The sequence below is a fragment of the Paramormyrops kingsleyae genome, chromosome 14, assembly GCF_048594095.1.
Source record: "Paramormyrops kingsleyae isolate MSU_618 chromosome 14, PKINGS_0.4, whole genome shotgun sequence".
NCBI classification, from domain to species: Eukaryota; Metazoa; Chordata; class Actinopteri; order Osteoglossiformes; family Mormyridae; genus Paramormyrops; species Paramormyrops kingsleyae.
In genome coordinates, this window is record NC_132810.1 from 3,021,931 (window position 1) to 3,044,826 (window position 22,896).

The 22,896-nt window shown below is 41.8% G+C and overlaps 1 protein-coding gene across 2 annotated transcripts in view; it reads right to left on the minus strand.

Moving 5' to 3' along the window:
• Nucleotides 1–22,896, minus strand: part of mta1 (metastasis associated 1) — a 40,202-nt gene that overhangs the window by 4,903 nt on the left and 12,403 nt on the right. For both annotated transcript variants that reach the window (XM_072699064.1, XM_072699065.1), the window contains exons 2-13: nt 19,564–19,631; nt 17,034–17,127; nt 9,365–9,491; nt 8,818–8,881; nt 7,238–7,355; nt 6,452–6,554; nt 5,499–5,598; nt 2,360–2,548; nt 1,403–1,477; nt 1,253–1,311; nt 846–973; nt 504–655 (exon numbers count right to left, since the gene is read on the minus strand). In XM_072699064.1, the coding sequence (XP_072555165.1) occupies nt 504–655; nt 846–973; nt 1,253–1,311; nt 1,403–1,477; nt 2,360–2,548; nt 5,499–5,598; nt 6,452–6,554; nt 7,238–7,355; nt 8,818–8,881; nt 9,365–9,491; nt 17,034–17,127; nt 19,564–19,631 (1,277 nt within the window). The remainder of the gene's footprint in view (nt 1–503; nt 656–845; nt 974–1,252; nt 1,312–1,402; nt 1,478–2,359; nt 2,549–5,498; nt 5,599–6,451; nt 6,555–7,237; nt 7,356–8,817; nt 8,882–9,364; nt 9,492–17,033; nt 17,128–19,563; nt 19,632–22,896) is intronic.

Consider the following 22,896-nt stretch of genomic DNA (forward strand, 5'->3'; position numbering starts at 1 on the left):
TGCATTAAATGCACTGACAACCAAACAGTCACTGAGTCAGGCTTGATGCAGCGTCTGAAAGGGTAGTCTCCAGTTTACAGTAGTTCGACAACATTTTGATTCACCAGCAGGGGGCGCTGGTGACGAATTAGCAAGTTCTAATGTGGCAATTGTCAGTAAACTATGGGTGAAAAACAGCATTACTAATTATTACAGTTCTTGCGACAAAATTATAATGTACAAAAGAAATAAACGCGCGAAAAGTAACCCAATGACAGAAAATGCCAGGAAATTATCCTAAACACATATGGTTGGACCTGTTACCTTAATTGAAGTGTCAGTTTCTTTTCATAGACGTTTGTGTTTTTGTCTATGTTGTTTGCCTTTGTATTCCGGAATTTACAGCTGGACGTCGGCAGCGCGCTGCCGTATATCTGTTTTAACAGCGTGCAATGCCTGTAGCAGCCGCCTACGTCATTACGGCACCCGAGTCATTACGCTCCCACCGGGCCGGACGCGTTTACCATGTTGTTGCGGTTGGGTCCCGGCCGCTCGCCGTCCAGCCGAGTCGGCATCTTCAGACCACCATACTTCTTCCAGTAGGTCCAGCAGGAGGCGCACAAGCGACACTGCAGGTTAGGTGGCCCCCAGGAATACCACTGGTAGGAGCTGTTAGCTGCAGACATGGCAGGCTTGAGAATCACCAGTGATAAACCATTTACGTGAGCGGGGGGGGGGGGGGGGGGGGATGGGGGGGCGAACGACGACTTGTGAATGGTCAGACAGATTACCAATCAGATCTGTGTACTTTTAGAGACAGATGTAATAGCAGACACAGGGTTGGGCTGCAGACGTTTCTGACTCACTGTAACAACTCTCACAGGCCCGGCCCAGTGCAGCTGTCTGGCCCGGAGCGCCCAGTGCCGCCCCAGCACCATTCACCAATCCGGGCTTCACATTATTCACATTCAGCTGATTCGGGGTGGGTTTGTTGCTGTAGGAGTCAAGCCAAGGCAGCGAATCAGTCGGGGTTTTCGATCCTTAATCAACCAATATCACGGCCGCATAAATTACAGAACGCATCTAACAATGTTGCTATTATTCATCCAGCTGTGAATTTACTGTATTCTCTCCTATTTTCTCATGCTTACAAGATAAATCATCTCTGTATAATACAGCAGTCTACACTCATCCTGGAGATGAATATTTGCAGATTATATATATATATATATATATAGAAAGCCAATGGCACAGACGGTCCTTTAGCACTCACTAGTTAGGGATGTAAACTTGCTTCAGCTTGCTCTCTGCTTCGGCTGCTTTTAACCGTTTCTGTAATAGAGACACAGATTGATCATTCCCGTCCGTCACTGAACACCGTGGAGGATACCAGTCCTACGGCACGGCAGCCGAAACGTGACACCTGTTGAACGTATCGATCCGTTGTCTTCCACATGTAGTAATACTCAATAATACTCGTTAGCGACTTCCAGGGCAGCTGAAACAAGAACAAAAAAACACAGATGATACACAATACTATTGTATCACTGCCTTGATAAGACGACACCACAGAATGGCAATAAAATACTCAGATTTCTACAGGATGTTTAAACTGTTATCTAAGCCACCATAAGGGAAGCTTTAAGTGCCATTGAATTCAAATGGCAAGAGGCACTGGAGACATTATACGCCTCTTCAGAAAATATTACCAAATACAGCACAGCTTGTTTATCTTGGAAAAATAAGTAAGAAATCAGAAATCCAGTGGGAGAGGCGCCGATGCACTTTAGTAGTAGATCTGCCAGTGAGACACTTGTAGTTCTGGAAGCTGCCAGGAGGTGGCAGAGTTTGACCCCCAACTCTCATTTCAGTGTATTGCAGGTCTCTCCAACCTTATTTACAGTGAGAGCTGCTTCTACAAAGAAGATAATCTGAGGGGCTACATGTACTGGGTTACATCAGCCGGGGGGGGGGGGGGGGGGGCAAATTACTAAATAATAAAAAACAACAGAACATTAACGTAATTGATCCAATTTCCAAAAAGCATTCTGTTCTGCATGCTGCTCATTGGCTCCCTGCGAGCTACTGGTGGCTTGTGGTCGATGTGTTGGCAACCACTGGTCAATTACACAGAGACAGATTACATTTTTATGCATTTTACTTTATGTTGTGGAACAAAACGGTCTTAGAATCAGCCGGTCTAACGTTGGATTTTCGTTAACGTTACAGCTGTCACCAGAAGAGGTAGGGAAATGGCTAAAGTGGACAGCTCTGCCACACCATCCTGTTCTATCCATTTCTCTCTCCCCCTGCCCCATATCTTTCATTTCCCTCCCCAGTCACCCCAACCCTCCAATCTGCCAAAGTGAATTTCACTCACAAAGTCTTGCTGGATGTCGGCGAAGTCTTTGCCGTACTTCTCCAGAGCTTCCTCAAACAGATTAGCTTCTGAGGCGCTCCACTCCTCCATCTCGTCTCGGCACAGAACCGGCCCACCTTGCGGGACCAGAGCAGCAATGGCTCGGTTCATGTTGTAGCCCGTCTTGTGTAGCGTGTCCATGGCGTGGAACTGGGGAGACACGCCAACCAGCTACACTCAGGGGCCATTTTCTGTGGAACACCGGCTCGTCGACGCAAACAGCTTCCAAAGAGCAAGTCATGTGAATACAAACGGCAAGCAGGCAGGACGCAGAGGTTCAGTTACGGCGCGGCTTAGCATTAGAATGGCTAAGACACACGATCTGAAGTGGGATGATTGTTCATGCCGTATGTGGTAGTTCCAGCGTCTCAGACACACTCCTGGGACCCCCATGTACTACACTGTCTGGAGTTTACAGAGAATAAACGAAAAATATCCAGTCAGGCGTAGTCAAAAAAGCACCTGGCTAATGAGAAAGGCCAGGGGAGAAAGACCAGACATGTTAAAGCAACCAAAAAAGCCACAAGGGCAAAAATAACGGCTCAATACAACAGGTGTGCGCAGAAAGGCATGTCCAGACACGTAACTACTCAGTCCAGGAAAAACGAGGCTTTATGCAGGGCTGCCTAATGAAATGGTCACTGCAAGTCTAGATAACACTGTACCGCAAATCAATCACTTGCTTTAGAACTCGGCACGTAAACCACTGCATATATTACTACGCTTTATCCCACTCTCCACCATCCAAACACACACACAAATATAATTACAGTATATGGAAACACAAACACTGATAACTGAGCCATTTACACCAATTTCCAAATTCCTTTTAACTTTTCGTCCACTGAAAAAATAATGAATCTGCTTTTCTCAGTTTTGACTTGTTAATATCAGTCCATTCAGAACAAAAGGATTTTGGAGGTCTTTGTCCAGAGTATGAGTTTCATCCAATGACTAAAACACAGGCACTACATGGCAAAGTAAAGAATCACAGATCAGGGTCTGCAAAACACAGTACAAGTCAAAAATTTGAACACGCCAAACCGCCTACAAAGGAGAGTGATAGTGTCGCATCACATGACCTGGTCACCTGACCTACACACAGGAGTTTGACCAGAGAGTGAAGGAAAAGCGGCCAATGAGAGCTCAGCATATATGTGGGACCTCCTTCAGGACAGCTGGAAAAGCATCCCAGGAGGCCACCTCATGTAACTGGTGTAGAGGAGAGAGTAGGATCAGCCAGTGCCTGGAGCAACTGGGGTTAAGGGCCTTGCTCAAGGGCCCAGTGGGGGCATCACTCTGCCAACCCAGGGATCTATGTTATTTTATATTTCTGGTGTCTTTATAATTATTCTAAAATGTAGAGAATAGTAGAAATAAATCTTTTTATCGGGGGGGGTGTCCACTGGTAATGTACTTCAGACTGAAGAACACACGCCAATAACATCCATTATTACACAACGAAGAGTGATAACGACAGATCCAGCAACAGGCGCCGTGATCACATTTTTTGATCCAACACAACATATCAAACAGTCAATGCCATTATTTCTTATGGTAGTGATATGAAAAAGGGACATTTTTCTTTGTTAAAAATAAAGAAAAGAATAAACAAAAGAAAATGACAGATTGGAGTTTGAGGGGCCCAGTCAAAAGCATTAAGAACCAACAGATTTCAATAGAAACAGCTACTATAAATGGGCAAAAACTGCACAGATATACATGTAACATTATATGTCACAATCATGTTATCACTCGTGTTACAGAACACCAGTCAGAGAAGAAACACCTATGATGTATAGACTGACGTACTTGTTAGGCGGTTGTGTTTGTTGTTTAGATAAATTACGTAAAATTCAACAGCACAAAAATAGCGACTTGTTTTATCAATACTTTCGTCTACAATTTTTTGGTCATTTTCAATTTTATTTCTGAGGATGAAGAGAATGATTTTCCTCCCCCATCCAGTCCAAAACAATCATTTCTTTTGTTGCTTTCTTGCCAAGGACATAATTGCTAGAGTGGCCCTGAACTTCAGAGTTGCGTACAACACGTATTAATAGAACGGATTTCAATTGCTAATCTTACCCATTATTCTTGTTTGCTGAATTTGTACACTAGTTCCTTGAATTTTTAGGTTCTTTTCCCTCACTCACATAAAGAATCGAAGATCAAAACCATTATATAAGGGTAACTATCGAAGACTGCGTCTTGAAAGAGGTGAAAATGGCTTGAAACGGCAGACCACACTCATTTTTTGGCAGCAGAAGCTGCAAGCCCCTCCCCGTCAGCTAGGGGGCGACGTGGCTCATAGGAGCAGCAAAGAACTCTATTTCCAGGAGAAACTACACTTTAACCTAAAATTAAACGGCTTCCATATAAATGTTATTAAATATAATCAGCAATACATCATCAGCAAATGTATTTTATTCAGTACCGAATAAAATACATTTACACATTTATAAAAACCTACTGAATTTGAATGTACTGTACTATTTTACACTTTTTTCTATTGAAACTATTATAGCATAAGCTTGCAGTGGCTGATGCTGAAAATGCATGCAGGCAGACATGTGGGTGACTCAGTCTGTTGCTCTTGGATGGGTTTCTTCTGCATGTTTTATATATGACCAGCAGAAGTAGGCCGGAGTGGCCACAGGAGGTTGGGAAGAGGCAGAGCAGGACTCATTAGCATGGCCCAGAGAGTGCCTGCAGCCAGATTTCCCAGTGTGTGTGTGAGTGTGTGTGTGTCTGTGTGTGTGTGTGTGTGTGTGTGTGTGTGTGTCTCTCAATCTCCCTGCTCAGGAGATTCACAAGTAATACCCAATGACCTGCAAGCCAGCGTTATATTTTTATGTACTGTAAATATGAGAACAAATTCTTAATGTACCAATCAGAAAAGTGATGACAGATCTGATCCACAGGCAAACAATCTGTTAGTTCATCCAGACCAGAGCTTTAACTAGGCTGACAGATTGAATGCCAGAAGCTCACATGAGAAGTGCAGAGAGCACAGCCCAACAAACTTGGACTCGGGTTAGAGCAAACTGACCCAGTTGTGTTCCCTTTAGGAGGAGGAGTTCTGCTGGACGGGACTCACCAGAGTAATGTCCCGGGATGCAGCGGCTGCACTCATGTGGAGGCTGGGCTGCCGGACCGAGCTGCTGCAGTCCAGAGCTCGTGCAAAGGTCCCCACAGACCTGCAGAGGCAAGAGGAGTGAAGGGGAGACGTGGAGGGAAAGAGCAGACAGACATCAGCTGCTGTAACTCAACAAGCAGCGTGTCACACTCACACCACAATGGTAATGGGTTCAGATCCCACAGAGGACGCATGAATTACAACTCTGTACTATAAGCTACATTGGGTAAATGTCAGATAAATGAGCAGCTGTCAATAACCATCACTAAATATACATATTATACAGCAGGTATGCTAAAACTTTTTTTGCTTGTGATCTACTTTAAAAATGACCAGCTCAATGTGATCTATCAGCCCCCCCAATAATGCCTACCACATTCCTTTTTCAGAATACAGATGCACGTTTGGCAGATCAGAGACACATTTAGAATAGGACACTGTCTTCCTCCCACTCTGTATTGAAGTGGTAAGCTTTCAGCTTCTTCCTTAGTCCCACACTCATTTTTGATTTCTTTTTTTAATGTGTGTGAAATAGTTTGTAGCAGGCTAGCAATGGCGAGACGGACGCACTGCCAACATTTTGTCAAACGTTAGATTAAAGTTTGGTTTTCCCTGCTTAGTAAAAGCGCATAGTATTAGGCCCGGTAAATTCAGTGGAATTATGGAATGGGAAGAATCTGATATTAAACAGAGGCAGTTTTTTGAAAGGGCATGCAATTTACCAGCATGACTTGGGATCAACTGGTCGATCGCGATCGACGTATTGGGCATCCCTGTCACACGGTGTAGAACTATTCAATTGTTTAAGCGTTGCATGAACAATGATACCAAGAAGCGTTTCTGCACACAGAGGGGAATAGTTTTTATTCAGTCTAAACAAAATTCACCATCACAAGGTTGAACCAAACCCTTACCGAGCCACCACGAGAAACTGGTCAATCTGTTTCTCTGTCAAAGGACTGCTGGGGTCCCACATCTTCTCTTCCATCTTGGACAGGTCCCGTCCGTCCTGTTCGCCTACAAATCAGGTCACCTTGGTCAAAAACAAGCGCCGACCACAACGGCTGTGCACGTGCCCTGTTAATGTCCCTGTCTGCGTTTGACAAAAAACCTTTCAGTACCTTTCATTGTCATTTTGGTGGGCCATAGCGCAAATGAGATTTAAAAGAGAATACAAATACTGAGGCATAAAAACATGACATGAAATACATACAAGTTAAGACAGACAAAGAAATACAGCTAACCATCTGATTGGTGGGGGAGAGAGTGTGCAAATTTGGCACAAAAGTTTGGTATGGAAGCAGAACCGTTTGAGATTCAGAGTTAGGAGTCAAGTGTTGTTAGTCCATTTAACAGTACCAACTTAGGCTAGGAGGGGACAGACTGTTCCACAGTTGAATAGTTTGAGAAAAAAAGCTTCACTGTTCCGGCTTTGAGGCTGCAAGACCTCCTACCAGACTGCAGTGGAGCAACGAGGTTGAGAGAGCGGTGTGATGGGTCCTCGACCAAGCCAGTGGCCCTCTGGATGCAGGAGCCATGGGACCCATCCACCTTATTCTGAGCAGGTCTCCCTGCTCCATGCAGAAAGGAGCCCAAATGATATAATCTGGCACTCGCTCGAATGACTGTCCTGCACTGAAGCATTTTCCTCCACGCCCAGACAATAAAATGCTTCATGACTTCGTAGACGAGGTCCACACCTTCTTTGAGGAAGTCAGTGATGTCGGCCTGGTACTTGTTCCCGACACGGATTTCCCCCTTATCTGCTAGCAGGGTCTTCTGCTGAGGGTCGTACACCAGGGAGTAGAAAAAGGCGTCCTGCAGTAGGGGAAGGGTGATCGAGAGAGTTAGCAGCAAATCCGTCTATCATTCCTTCATCCGTTTTTCAATATGAACCCAGAGCAAAAAAATCGGAAAACCACTCGTATTTTCAGTTTTTGTTTCCAAAACCAAAACGATAAAACGGATAATGGCTCGTTTTCTGATTTCCCATTTTGTGCTCAGATCAAAAATGGAACAAACGGATAACGAGCGCTCATGTCCGATTTTGTTTTTTTCATTTGATACAAACGCCGGGACCCGGGAATGATTGTACTGTACTGAAGGCTGGCAAACTTGCAAAGAAAGGTCGCATTTAATCAAAATGGAGAGTTTTGTGTTGTTCCTTCCTTTTGTCATATTTATTAGCTTATGCTTTCGATCTATAAATAATTGATCACTTTTGATCTAAGCGAAGTAATCTTCTTCTGTATCCTGTGAGGTTCATTCAAGTTTGCTGACAAGTTACATTAGAATTAGTTCATTCTCTGCCCTATTGGGTGTGAGATCTTTCCATTAGCATGAAAAATAGTATCCGTTAATGTTGAAATGTGAAAACATAAGGCTTTGAGTCGAAAGATTTGTTTTGGTTTCATATTGAAAAACGGATGAACGAATGATACACGGATTGTAGCAGACTAAGATGGAAGGAGGTGGAGGGAGATATGGGTGAGATGTTGGCACACAGGGGGAGCGGCTATAGGGATGAGCAGCCATAAAGTCAAATCACTTGCATTTGTGGAGACACTACCCCAGATATTCTGTGATCTGTCCTTTGATTTCACATTTATGTCACATTCGATGTGCAAACCCAATAGTGCTTCTGTGCCAAACACTATTCTCTGCCATCATCTGTTCATACTTGTTTGAGGCACACAGGTCAATCCACCCAACTTTGATGCTTTATTTTTTCTGATTAAAGAAGACTGTGACATTTCACTGTTACTATTAAAGCAGTGAGACAAGCTGTTTAATTCCACATCACTGTCATCGACTTGGGGTTATACCCAACGCAGCATATCCTCCTATGGATCACTGCAAATTCTCCAGAGAATCAGAGAGGATTAAATAAATTTGCTATCTGCAATGTATCTGTGCGGTGGTCTTTGCTATTTGCGATGTATCTGTGCGGTGGTCTTTGCTATCTGCGATGTATCTGTGCGGTGGTCTTTGCTATCTGTGATGTATCTGTGCGGTGGTCTTTGCTATCTGCGATGTATCTGTGTGGTGGTCTTTCCAACAGTCCTGCAGAGTCCCCTGCCTCTTCTTTGCTCAGTATGCTGAGAACACTCTAGGTCAACAGACTGAATAATTTATATCGCAGTGGAAACACATTCGCACACACACAGACTTGTAGACTGTTGAACTATCCTTATAAATAAACATACATGTGCACACCACATATCATAGACAGAATATAACAAACAAACAAGTAAATAAATACCCAAGTGCCATTACCTACCTCTCGATCTAGGTACGATTTCAGGGCCTCGGTTTCATTCAGCAGAGTAACGCAGCATTTGCCTCTGAGAAAACATATCACATTTGTACTTTTAAGGAAAGGTCTACATCTACTTCTCAAATTATGTAAAATCTAAGACATTTTAGAGATGAAATATTACCATTTGCTTCAGTACATTAGTACGAAAATGCATTTTAAGCAATTGAACAAGTCCGTGTTGATAGGTGTGAGATATATTGACAAGAAAAAAAAACAGTAAATATGTAACAGCAAACCAAGATAGATGAAATATTACCATAATCGGGGATGCATGCAAGAAATTATTGTGCATTTTAACCTTTATATGCTAATTCGTACTTCATTTGCAGTGCAAAGGTTAAAATGCACAACAATTTCTTGTCATAGCAGCGGAAATGCACGTAAAATACTTTATGCGCACCCCTGACCATTATGTATAAAATATTATGCTTAACATATATGTGGGCAAATTAAAGGGAGGCAGAGAAGCACAGGTGGAACACAATGTGTGGGTTTTTTGAGTTATTACCGGATATGTGTGGCAGGTAGAGATTCGAGTTGGCGGGACAAGAAGAGCTCTCTGTGTCTCAGCTGGTGCTTCTGCTTCTCTGGGAGATCCACGATCTCAGGGCTCTCCATCTCTTCCTCCATCTCTCCTGGGGGTCAAAGTTCAAATGTGCTTTATATCCTCACATGTTCTATCGCTTACATCATTTCAGAGTTTTTCAAAATAATATATGATATGCTGATACAAATAAAAGGCTACAGGAAACTACACTACCAGTCAAAAGTTTTGCCCACACTGAGATTTTCTACATTTGCATGTTACTCACTAAACATTTACTGAAAATACACTTAATATTCTTTGCTAACAAATAAATTTTCAGTATGTTCAACATTTGAGTGCTTTTAGCAAGAAAATGTCATATCTTTGATTCATCAAAGTAACCTCCTCTAGCAGTTATAACAGCAGAGAAAATCCAAGGAATTCTTTCTACAAGGGACATTACATACTGCTCTGTCTCATGGGAGGAATCTGTTAACTAGTGCAGCAAGTTATAGGGCTGCCTAGAATATGACTATTCCATCACCACACAACCACTCAGTAGGATGTCAGACATGCACTGTTACATACTCTTCCATGTAGGAAGGAAACATGTATTATTTGACTTGTACTTTCATTTATAGTTGTTCACTCAACTTTCTAATGCTTAACAGGAATAAAAAATCTGCAGTTTATGAAATAAATAGAAAAGCGGTAAAAACCAGTGGAGTGGGAAAAAAGTTTGACTGTAGTCTAGGAATTTAAAAATACAAATAAAATCAATATATTGCTTCTTATATGTGAGATTATCAATGTGACATCATAATAGAAAGTTAACATAACTATTAACTTTTCCTGACTATAATTTATACACTACCAGTTTCATTGATGTTTTACTAAAATTCAATGGAAAGGCATCATTTTCCTAAAAATAAACCTTCACGAATTACTTCACATAGCAGAGCCACTGAAGCAACTAAAATCAGTAATTAATTACAAGACCTCAAATTAAATCATGAGTCTCAATGGACAGAAACACAGATGTTCCCTGTAAAGATGTCAGGTTACTACACAACTGCAAAAGATTTCTCAATGAGACTCTCGGTCTGGCCCGAGCAGAGAAACGGCCGCCGTGACATTTAACAGCCTTTCCTACTATGTATCCAACGTTAACACACAGCACAAGCTGGCCTGAAGATGCAAGGGGCATGACAAACTGCTGGGAAAGAACACACACTGCCTGGTAACATGGTATCAAATGCACTACGGCGATGCACAAACCACCATTTTGTGAGCGGAGAGAGAGAGAGAGAGAGAGAAGAGAGAGAGAGAAAAGAAGGTACTTATATGGTCTCCGTGCCAAAGTGTAATCGCACACCCTTATTCCCCTACTGGTGCCTCGCCGCCTTTTAAAGGGGCAGAAACAAGTGGAACTTGGTCCACATTGTATGTAAAGATGCATATAAAGCCTTTGGGACTCAGTGTTCCTCCACTGCTGCAGACAGGCAGGAGGCTGAATGTGGTCCAGATCTCTCTCTCTCTCTCTCTCTCTCTCGCGGCAGCTCGCCCTGATTCGCTATACAGGAAGCAGAAACAAGGATGGCGATAGAACAAAGGCATCTTTGGGGGATATTGAGGAGAAGGTTTGGGAATGTCCCAAGCCCTCCAAAACACCACATCAGTGCAAAAACAGATCACACCAGAGCAGACAAGACACCTCAAAGTTATTACCCAGTCAACAATTACAGGATATTACACAAAGACAGAATCGAGGCACAATAAGTTATGCTGATAATTAACATCAAATGTTTTGTGTTGAATGACTATTTTTCAGTTACGTTTGGTGCGAGAACCTACTGAAGACTTAAGACATAAGCTGAAGAACATTATATGCGTCTTGGAGCCAAACAACATTAAAAAATTAAGATTAAACGATCATCTCACACGTCCCAGGTCGAAGGTGTGAATCCTACCCAAGCTCTGTGCATGGATGCTGGCGGATGACAACAATTTGTCAAGAAGATTAGTAATACACCTAAAATATTAATGAGAGACGTATTGTGATATCCAAAAGTAATCTGTGTAAATTTGGTGTATCTTTATGCTTATTAAATTTGGTTAGCGGAGCACGCTACATGCTACAGTGTTGGTAAATCATGGAAGCGATAAGAACTGAAGTGGCGGTGAAGAAAGGGAGAGATCAGCAGCCACAGCATGTTTTATACGAGGAGATATTGTGGATAAACAAGGTTTAAAAAGAAAAGACGGTGGTGATCCGACATTCATTAAATAAAAGAATACGCTGAATTTATACCAATTACTAAGTTTTGGGCATCACAATACACCTCTCATTAATATTTTAGATTTACTACTAATATGCTTACCAAATTTTGCAGGTGTAAGTAAACACCTATATGGTACCGAAAACTTGCAGTCCAGACGAATGTTTATATCCGTCATCCAAAGCCCTGGTGATTATTGCACATGTTCCATACAACACCGATGTGATATCGAGCAGCCCTTCCGATCGACATTTTCAGTAAAAGCCGCCCGGCCGTTTATGATTGATCTGGATATCAAAAATAACTCCACCAATATGAGATACACAGTGGAAGTCAGGTAGTAGACAGGATATTGGTTAATTAACTAGCTTGTTTGAATGCACAACAAAGTGTACTGTCACTGCCTAAAATATTTTTTAATGCGTGACTGACAAACTGCCAACGTGGCTACAATGGCAATGATACTTCTAAAATATGGAAACATATCCAGATCTTTAAGTGGAATAGTTGCTAAATAAAATCTACGGTAGCCTAGCTGTGACTGTAAAAGCGCTTCTCACTGCGGAGATCACTGGTTGCTTTTGTTACAGGTAAACCAGCATTATTCTAACACACATGCATTGTTGTGAGATGTACAAAAAAATCTGCGCATTGGAAATTTATTTTTTTTATTACTTTATTACTAGCAAATGGTCGTTAACCAACATACTCGCTAAATGAGGAGAGGGTGTATATAGCTTTATACATAGATCAGTCCTTCTTAATTCGTATTTCCAGACAGAAGTAACAAGAAATACAAAAAACACAGACAAATCACACATATAGAGAATATTACACCCGGGCCCATCATTTGTTGTGTTTGAGCTCAAATATCTGTTAAACATATGCCACAGCAGTAAGCTGAGCAGAGCAGGGCGAGGAGGACAGAGGGCCCCTCATCTGACAGACTTTGCTGGGAGGCATGATCCCATGAGGGTAGATGGGACTGGGGGAGGGGGGAGTGTGTGAGGGGTAGAGAGCTGAGGAGGTGAGGAGCATCGCGGGTGCAGGTCGGCCTACGTGCCGTGGGGTGAAGGCTGCAGGCCCTTCCTCCGACACTGATCTCAGCCCACACCCCCACCTGGGCGTCTCTCCACCACACACACCCCAGCACAATTTTAAACGAATCATTCGCTTTGCGAGACCAGGAGAGGAAAAATAATTTAAAAAGAGACAAAAATGAAAGGATAGAATTAAGAAGGGTGCAGAAGAGCAGAGAGAGAAGAGGAAGGAGAACCTTCAAAGAAATATAACTCAGACAAACTATGGACCAGAGTCTCCCAACCCGCTCATCGGGGACTCCCTTTTTCTCCTTCCCAGCTCCCTGCTAGACAGTCCACATTTTTGCTCCCTCCCAGCTCCCTGCTAGACAGTTCACATTTTCGCTCCCTCCCAGGGGGGTACATGGACTGCATAGGGGTCCATTGAGGACCTGGTTGAGAGACACTACTATGGGCAAATGCAGAGGAAAGAAAGATGGGAGATGGTATACGGTGTCCTGAGATCATGAAGGGATCTTTAGGCTTCCTCATGTTAAAAAACTGATGCACCTGACAAAGCATTTGAATAAATGTGAACCATATCAAATACATAAACCGAATACACAAACACCAAAGCCAAACGATAAACAGCCTTAACTATCAGATCTTATATATCAGATCTGCCAAACCTGCGGTAACCTTGTGTTTTTAGTATCTATGCTGGCTTAATGACATCCAGAAATGGAAATAATTTGATCATATAAAAACTGCATGTTACACTCCAACTTTTTAAAGCTATAGGTCAGATGGAAGATGTCTTTGTTTCGTTTCCTCTGTTGTCAAATACAACACAAACACACAGACGAAAAAGCCATAACAAACGATTAAAGAGTTGTGCAAAAGCCTCATTTGATTCTGAGCCTTGCCCTCTATTCTGCTAGTGACTGCAGGACTTGTGGCTCAGGACTGGTCTCCTAGGGCTGGGGTTGGACCCACATTGAGGGTGGGGGCAGTTCTAGCAGGGAGGGGCACAAATCTTGCCAGTAAAATACTTAATCTGTGAATCACAGGACAGCCACTGGCACAAATCCACTCTCAGCAGTGCAGACTAGTCTAAACGGCGGGGGTGGGGCTGGTGGTGCAAGCTATTCATGCCCAGCACAACCTATGGAAGCGTCGTAGTTCACAAAAGCTCATCCAGAATGATGGTACCGCACCAAGAGAGGATTCAATACAAACAATACAGATCAATTAAACAGGCAGTTAGTTATGTGTTCATACTGGTTTGCGAAGATCCATATTGTTATTTTGGCCAAAATATATGTGCAACATAGAATTGTTATTAAATTACACAGTGCATGACAGCTTTTCTTGATTTGAAGAAGGGATCAAAACATTGGGTTATGTTTTATATGAACTGTACCTTCATAATGCATTCATCATGCATATATAGAACATTCGGGGCACCTTCATAATGCACTCATAGACTCATAGCAGTCATAAGCAGCATGTAAGTATACCATAGAATGTCTTAAAGCATTGCATACATAACACTTTCAATAAACAACATATAATGTTTGTTACCAAAGTATACTGAAGCTGTTACGGTATGTTAGGATGTTAAGGTATAGTTACATGCTGCTTATGAGTCTTCTATGAATGCATTATGAAGGTATGCTGAGTGTTCTATGAATGCATTATAAACGTGCAGTTAACGTAAAGCGTTATCAAACATTGTACAGACAGCAGTTTGCCTTTCAATGAATGAAGGTAAACTGTTACTTGGTGAATCTTGTCCAGATTTTTGATGCAGACAATTGCTATTGAATTCATCTACTTCTGACAAAAGTAAAAAAATTCAATTAAAAGATCTGCTTTAGAAGTTCTAAAAGTCTGCAGAAGGCAAACTGAAAACAGGCTGAAGACAAACGGTTCAAAACATGAATTACATCAAAAGTTCAGAACTGCACTTAATTTGAACCTCGTATAAAACATATTTATTTTCTCCTGTACAACTGCAGAAGTGCCAGGCAAACCATAATTAATGTTTTATATACCTAGTAGAATATGGAAAAGAAATGGCATCATATGCTTAAATATTTTTTCCCTACAGCTAAAAAGTCCTGGTGGTTGACCATAAAATGCTTGTGGCAAAGTAAAAAATTTTCCAGCTGAAAAGACGAATATCCGTCGCTTGTTTTCATAGCCTGCCCCCCCGTCTCAAAGCCAACTCCGGCCCAGAATTCTGACAGACTTAACCTGTGGGGACCAGCCATCAACAGGGGGCATTGCAAGGGGGTTATGGTGGGTCCCCAAGAGGGGGCGCAGAGGTGATGACTGCCAGTGACTAACAGGTACATCCGGGGTACAGGAGGAAGGCAGAACCACACAAAATCCCTCATTTCACACAGATGTCGAGAGTTTCCCCCTTTTTCACCAGTCTGCTGCTCGTTACAGCAACACAGACAGGATACAGCCCACACCCATGTGGTACGGAGCCAGGCCTGCCACGAATTTTTCACATATTGCACATGTCTAGAAGTCCATGGGGGCACTGCTGGCTCTGCACTGTTAAACACACACAGGCCTGCCTTCTGTGTGGTCTGCCATAGCCTAACACACGCAGGCCTGCCTTCTGCGCGGTGCTCCATAGCCTAACAACATCCAATTCTTTAGACTCAGGTTCAAGGCGATGCTCTCCGCTGACAAAGGTGCAAGCCACTGTTTTCACTACAGACACACGAGCCTAGACACACACACGCGCGCGCGCGCGCGCACGCACGCACGCACGCACGCACGCACGCACGCACGCACGCACGCACGCACGCACGCACGCACGCACGCACACACACACACACACACACACACACACACACACACACACACAAAACAAACCCACAGGATGCTCTCCCCACACAAAGACTGCATGAAACGGGAAAAACAGCCAGAGATTCCTTCTGCATCAGACTTAGACGCTGAAGTTTATGTGAGGTTAGTCAACCCTCAGCGTTTACGGCGGCACCTGCCAAGTAGGCTGAACCTCCATTCAAAGATCAAGCTGAAGTCGACCACATAATCGCATAAGCACAAAGAATATAATCTATAATATAATATAATTTCCTTTGAATGTGACATTTTACACATCACTTTCACATTCTCTGACAGGCTCCATAGCTTTCGAGGCCTCGCGCAGCTGCGTAATTGTTAGTCCCCGCTATCTCTCCGTTCAGTCATAATACATTATTATGTTTCAGTAAATCAAATGCCAACTGAAAGAAAATGTCTTTCACGACAGCTTTTAAAACGACAAATTTTAATTTTCCTTAAACACTTGCATGACTGTGCACCATAGCATTTAAATTACGTAAGCGCGTGCTGGTTTAAAATGAAGATAGGTTGCATTTGTAAATAACAGTAAAACAGATTGGCAGCAAAAGCTTGTAAACCAGGCTACCGTTTGCCATTCACAAAACGCAGAAATAAAATTATGCATCAGAACTGTTTGTCCAGTACGGGGTTGTGGTAAGTCTGGAACCCATCCCAGGAACCACAGGATGTAAGGTAGGGAATTCCCTGTCTGGGACAAGGGTCCATCTGAAGGCCTATTCACACCCTCCATGACTAATTTAGAGAGGCCTCTGTTCACCTAACCACATGGTGCCGTCTGGAAAAGGAAACCAGAGTCCCCAGACGACACCTGCACCGGCACAGCGAGAACCTGCACCGGCACAGCGAGAACCTGCACCGGCACAGCGAGAACCTGCACCGGCACAGCGAGAACCTGCACAACTCCACGCCCGCAGAACCAGGTACCCCAATTAAAACCTCCATTCTCAGAAGTGTCAGGCCACAATGCTACTTACCAAGAAATTTTAGTGATTAGATGTGCATTTTCATTCACTTAGTGACAGAAAAATCCGGTAATACTTTATCTGAAGCTGTCATCTATAATGCACTATAGATACCTTCATAGTGAATTAAAGGTCACTATAAGAATTAGTAAAGCATTACAGCATCTTCTATTGAGGGTCATAAAGGCATTATAGTGTTGGTTATAATACTTGATAAGCTCCAATGAAGCTCTCATCGGTAATGCACTCTAGATACCTTTATAATACATTTTAATGATCAGTGTAAGCATTAAGGATGCTTTGTACTGCATTATAAAAGGTATCTATAGTGCATTATAGATTTCATAGATTCTTATAGACAAGGCAATCATAGAAAGTGTTACCAAAAATCCTTCTAAATTTACCAAAGAAGCAATACTTTGCATTTATATTCATTATTTTTGCATGGAATGGCACAGGAACGGGAATATCCCAGCACGTGCAGACTTGCAGCCATACTCACGCGCATGCTTGTCTGCCAGGGCGATGAGCGTGCTGGAGATGTCTCTGCGTCGGTAGAAACAAACCACCTTAGCCTCCACGTTACCATTGGCCGTCTGTGAAAAAGGCGACATGGCAATCAGCAACCAAAACACTAAACAAACTGCCCCTCAGGGCCTCTGCGCTAGGGACTCATGAGGTACCCAAAACCCAATGAGAAGTGAAATTGCCATGTGTCATTTCAGGTGACAGAACTCAACTAGTCCTGGTTTGGTTAGATTTCATGTCAAACTAAACCTCTGAGACCAATGCTGCATTAAATGAATACAGTTGAGTAGACCAAGGTGTCGGTTATGACTGATCATTTGCTCAAGCGATGAGACTTTGATGGCAGGTGACCGACTCCCAGTATATTTAGGAGCATTTAAAGCTGTTTAATAAGATTAAACCAGACTCCAATACAGGATTGACTGAGAAGACAACTGGCCTAAGTAACTGGTCAAGTGACTAATAAAAACCTCAGGGAGAAATAACACAGTTACGTGTAACATTGTAACCTTACACACCCTTTTAAGCTGTTCACCTTTCTTTCATTGGCGATCCATAGTACATACTGTGGGGTTTGCATTTATATTTATTTATATTTAACAGATGCTTTTTCCCCCCCAAAGGGATATACAAGTGAGGCAAATAGAACATTAGAGACATACATGCCGTTAAGGAGACGGCTTGGAATCAGTGCAGCTAGGCTGAGCTTCCAGTCAATGCCCCAGGTACTGGACCAGGAATTACGATACTACTGATTAATAGGTTATGAATGACAGAAAATTTATGCAAATTGACAGGATTCAATGGCTTGAGCAGTATTATGCTAAATTTTTAAATGGAACCTGGTAAGAGATCATTGGAAAAAAATAAGCTTCATATTATATGTATAAGCTTCATATTTTTGTTACCTTTAACAAAATCTATGCAAGCAACACGTGTAGATGCTCAGGTCAATCAGGTCACAACAGATAAATGAGTAACAGCGTAAAATTCATTGCATGTTCAAAGCTGACTGAGTTCATCATTAAGTAACCACGGAAACGTAAACAGAAAGTTCTGGAAGGAGATGGTGAAACATGCATCTGCGTCATATTTATCATAAAACATTTTTAAAATGTGCACTATGAAGTGCTTAGAGAGGGAGACACTTTGAAAAACAGCCAAAGGAAAATGGCAAGTCTGAAAAAACAAAACCCCGCAACTGTAGTCAGCTCTCCACAGAGCAGCCATTGCAAACAAAAAAATCCAATCACGACGGCTGAAACGCGACACGTACAAAATAATGGCACCATTTTCAGAAAAACTGGGTTTACATTTTCATAGGCGTCATTAAACCAGCCATTTCGGCAAGTGTTGCACTTAAAGAGCATTTCATGTTCTGTCTTATATTTGACACAAACAAGATAATTTTAGATACAGCTGTAAAGAAGTTGACTGTTAGAATTTGAAGTGACCAGATCAACTGTATATTTACATGGAAATGTATACCATACAGACTCACTTGTGAACATCTAGATAAATACATGGTGGACAAGAAGGAAAGCTCTTATATACACAGCAGTGTGCGGCTTAACAGGGATACGTTAGGAGAAATGCTTAGTTTGGTGATTTTGTCATTGTGAGAATATCATAGAGCAGGGCTGGCAGCCTTATCCACAAAGGGCCGGTGTGTGTGCAGGTTATTGGGATTACCTTTAGGTTAGCTGATCAAACACAGGTGTGAGGACTCTTCAGCTAAATTGGTCCTCTAATTAGTAATCTAATTAGGGAGCTGCAATGAAAACCCATATATCCAACAGCCCTTTCTGGATAAGATTGCCCACAACGATAAAAATTACAGTACAGATAATACATAAACCAGTAACAGTGGTATATTATCATTATCAAGCATTATGTATTGCACATAATTGTAGGTGCTATACTTTTATATGACTGGCAGCACAGTAAGTTTGTTTACACCAGAATCACCACAAACACGTGAGCAATGTGATGCAATACAAAATTACATCAGCTACGACATCACTAGGTTATATAAATTTTTTCAGGTCCATTACAGTATAGTCTAATGGGATCGCCAATATATGTGATCGGTCATTGACTGAATTGTCTCAGAAAACATCGTAATGTCAACAGATACTAACCCCCGAACACAATGTAAAACGACGAAAATCATGTGGGCTCGACCGACATGGGAATCAGCTCTTATAACCTTAGCTTTGTGACAGCTTTGTGAAACTCGGGGATATCATGCGTGTTTGTTTTGTGTTATGAAGTGGGAAGTGTGAATATATGTGGTCTCTCACTAGGCTGTGCGATCGACGATAGGGGAAGTAAGAGCTTCTCAGAGCCAAGAAGTCTGGGACTGGGTCCAGGCCCAGAGGTGTTTTAATCATATCAAAGCATCTCCAATTGCCACCCCCCACACGTACAGACTAAAAGTAGGGCATTAAAACCACCGCAAATTAAACAAAGGATTTAATCAAATTAAAATACACAGTTCTTACCTTGTTCAGTTCCTCTATTCTTCTGATTAATAAGGGGTTACTTGATGAATTTTCAAAATAGACATAATCTGTAAGACAAAAAGTAGACATTCCATGGTTTCTACAATGTCATTTTGGAAATAGTCATGATTTTTTTTTATTAAAAAGCAACAAAAAAACAGGTTTAACTTGTGGGGAACCCAAAATGGGAATATGGGTAAAAAAGCAAATGTAATAGATTTATCACTCCAGGTTCTCACCTATTCGAAGACTTTATTGGTCAATTTTAATTTGTAATATGCAACAGTCAGATCTTTATATTCAAAATCATGTGGTATGGAACACAGTAGAACACAGGAATATCTAGCACGGTGAAGTTCGGTGATGACCAAAACGCTGTTAAAGATGCCCCACACAAACCCAGAAAAAGCAGAGCTTTATACCACACAACCAGGTAATGGACTGATTAGCAGACACACTGAAAGTAAAACAGGCTGAAATATAACAAGGGTACAGACAACACTATGGAAAGCATTTTGCTTGGCAAGCAAAAATCAACATAAAGAATAAGACGTTACAAATTACCTGCACCATGTCACTCTTAGTGATATAAAGATGTAGCACTTAACACTACACTGATACACACTGGTGTTTGTAAACAAAAATAAAGCTGAAGATTAACCTAAACATTAACATTTACATAAATTTCCTATGGCAAAAATATCCTGTCGTTCACTGGCAAGATTTTGGGTAAGGAAGAATGATACTGGCAAAAGAAAAGCAATAAGGCAAAGTAATTTATTAACTTTAATTTTAGGTAAGATCTCAGCGGGGCATCAGCTGTATTGAACAGACACTGACGCGGAACCTGTGGTACCGTCGGCCCACTGAGCCACCCCAGGAACCGTGCTTGCCTGTCACACAACTAGAGAGACCAGAAATCCTCTAACCCGCTCAATACTTCCACCTGCAGTTACCTTACAGTTGGGTATAAACTTATACTCAGTTGGCTGACTAGTTACACAGTTTAAGAACTGATTGTAAGGAACATGACCTCAAAAATGTATACTACTTGACAAATATTTGTATTATTTTCCTAAATGCTGGGTTTTGCTAAATACAGAATGACAGCATCTCCATTGTTAAATAAGTTGTATAATAGGTTTGTTATCTAATAACAATCCTGATGTTTTCTGACAATCCAGCTGCAAAATGGGTTCAAAGAGGAAAATGTTATACCTAATAGTCCCTGGTTAAAATTGCATCAGATAGTTAACTCTTAAATTAATCTAAATTTGATAAATCTGCTTTCATCATAAACACTTTCCTCAAAAAATAATCACAGTTGGATTACACCACAGGCGTATCTGGAAATTCTTGGGCCATAAAAATGTTACCTGCCCCCCCACCCATCTCACACAGCAAAAGGCCCGTGTAAAGTCCTGGGCCCCCTGAATATGCTAGGATACCCATGCCCTCACAACAGCCTGTTAGAAGATTACAGAACACACACAACACCCCTGACCATAATAAGATTGACCTACCGTATTAATGGTCTATTCTGACAACCTTGGGGCGACTGTCTACATTTCATTACATGTGATCATTGCCAGTCATATGATTTTCATGCCACCTTCTTCCCCATCATGGCAATGTCTACTTTTTCCAAAATGGTCTTAGAAAGCATTGCGAAGTCATACACCTACCCTAAGCTGCTGGGATCTAGAAGCTCTTAAAGCACTACATGGCCTATAGATAAGCTATGTTCCTACAGTGAAAAAGAACAAGACATGTAACCATAATTATATCCTATTGCTAGTTCCAACACAAGGGTAGCAAGATCCATGATAAGGAGCTAAGGAGGAGAGAGTATCTTATACTACTAAAGTACAGCCTGGAGCATGTTTACAGTGTTTATCGTTTTCACTGAGATTAGTCTAATCCATAACCTTGTCAAAGGATTTCGTAACGTATTCCTCGCTAATTGTAATGCCTGACTCATCTCAAAATCATATCAGAGCATGTAACTCATTAGAGAACAGTGGTACTGGCATCACTCAAACACATATATATATATATATATATATATATATATATATATATATATATATATATATATATATATATATATATATATATATATATATATATATATATATATATATATATATATATATATATATATATATATATGTTGATAGGTTTGCACTGATAGATTTAATGAGGATTTTTACATGAACCGGTTTTGTGTGAAGTTTTAAATTTGGTGGAAACCATATATATATGTAAAAATCCTCATTAAATCTATCAGTGCAAACCTATCAACATTTTGTATTATTTGACACAAAGCCCATGAGCGTTTCTTTTGGCCCAGCTGAACACATAGAAGCTACATGTGTAAGCTAGGTATGTAAACATCCGTATGACAATTCATGAACCCTGACCAGCTACACCGAAATAATGGTACACCGCAATGGAAGGTAAAATTAAATACATATAAAAGGGGAAAAAAAAAGAGATATGGAGCAAATTAAGTCAGAGCAGATTAATTACATCCTTCTCTCAAACACAGACCGACTTAGGGCAGTGTACTACCTTCTTTTCTACTGATCCATCTCTGCTAAGCCCCCCCACAGCCCACAGCCCACTCCCACCCTGCTCGCTCTCTCTCTCTCTCCCTCTCCCCTCTCCGTATAGGAGTCTCTGGCTAAAGGCCAGCATCCATGCGGCCCATTTCTTAGCTGGAAGTCTCTGAGCAGCCTCAGGCTTGGTTGGACGCCTGGCCTTCACCCAGTGTGCTCCTTGGCAGCTGCCAGACTCCCTGCCCCGCACTCGCTCGGGCGCCTGCTTGTTAACCCTGCCTTTCGCCTGCTGACATCCTTCCCAGTAACAGACAGAATTAAAGGGGATTGTTACTTCTCAGCTCCATTTGACTTTTGGGGGAACTGAGGACACTTTTTTCGTAATTAGTGTAGCTACAATAACCCTGCAAGGTATGATCGATATCATGTGATTTAAATTCAAAATACACCATCTAAGCTCTCAGGAGACATTCGTCTAACTCAGCATGCACAGCTTAACAGTGATAAATAAATATTATTATAAATAATAATAATGTTGCATTATCGAATGTTACGTTGTGTGTCAGCTGTGCTACCCGCTGTCTCTGGTTTAGCATCTGCAAACCACTCTAGCATTAGCATTAGCAAACCATCTGGTTTGTGTCTTAGTGTAGTGGACACTGAAAAACCAAACAAATTCCAATTAAGACGCTTCTTAATTGTATTTTCCAACTGAATTTTTCCATTTTCCGCTCAACAACTACCAAAGCATGTTGTGCTTTTCTTTTTTGCC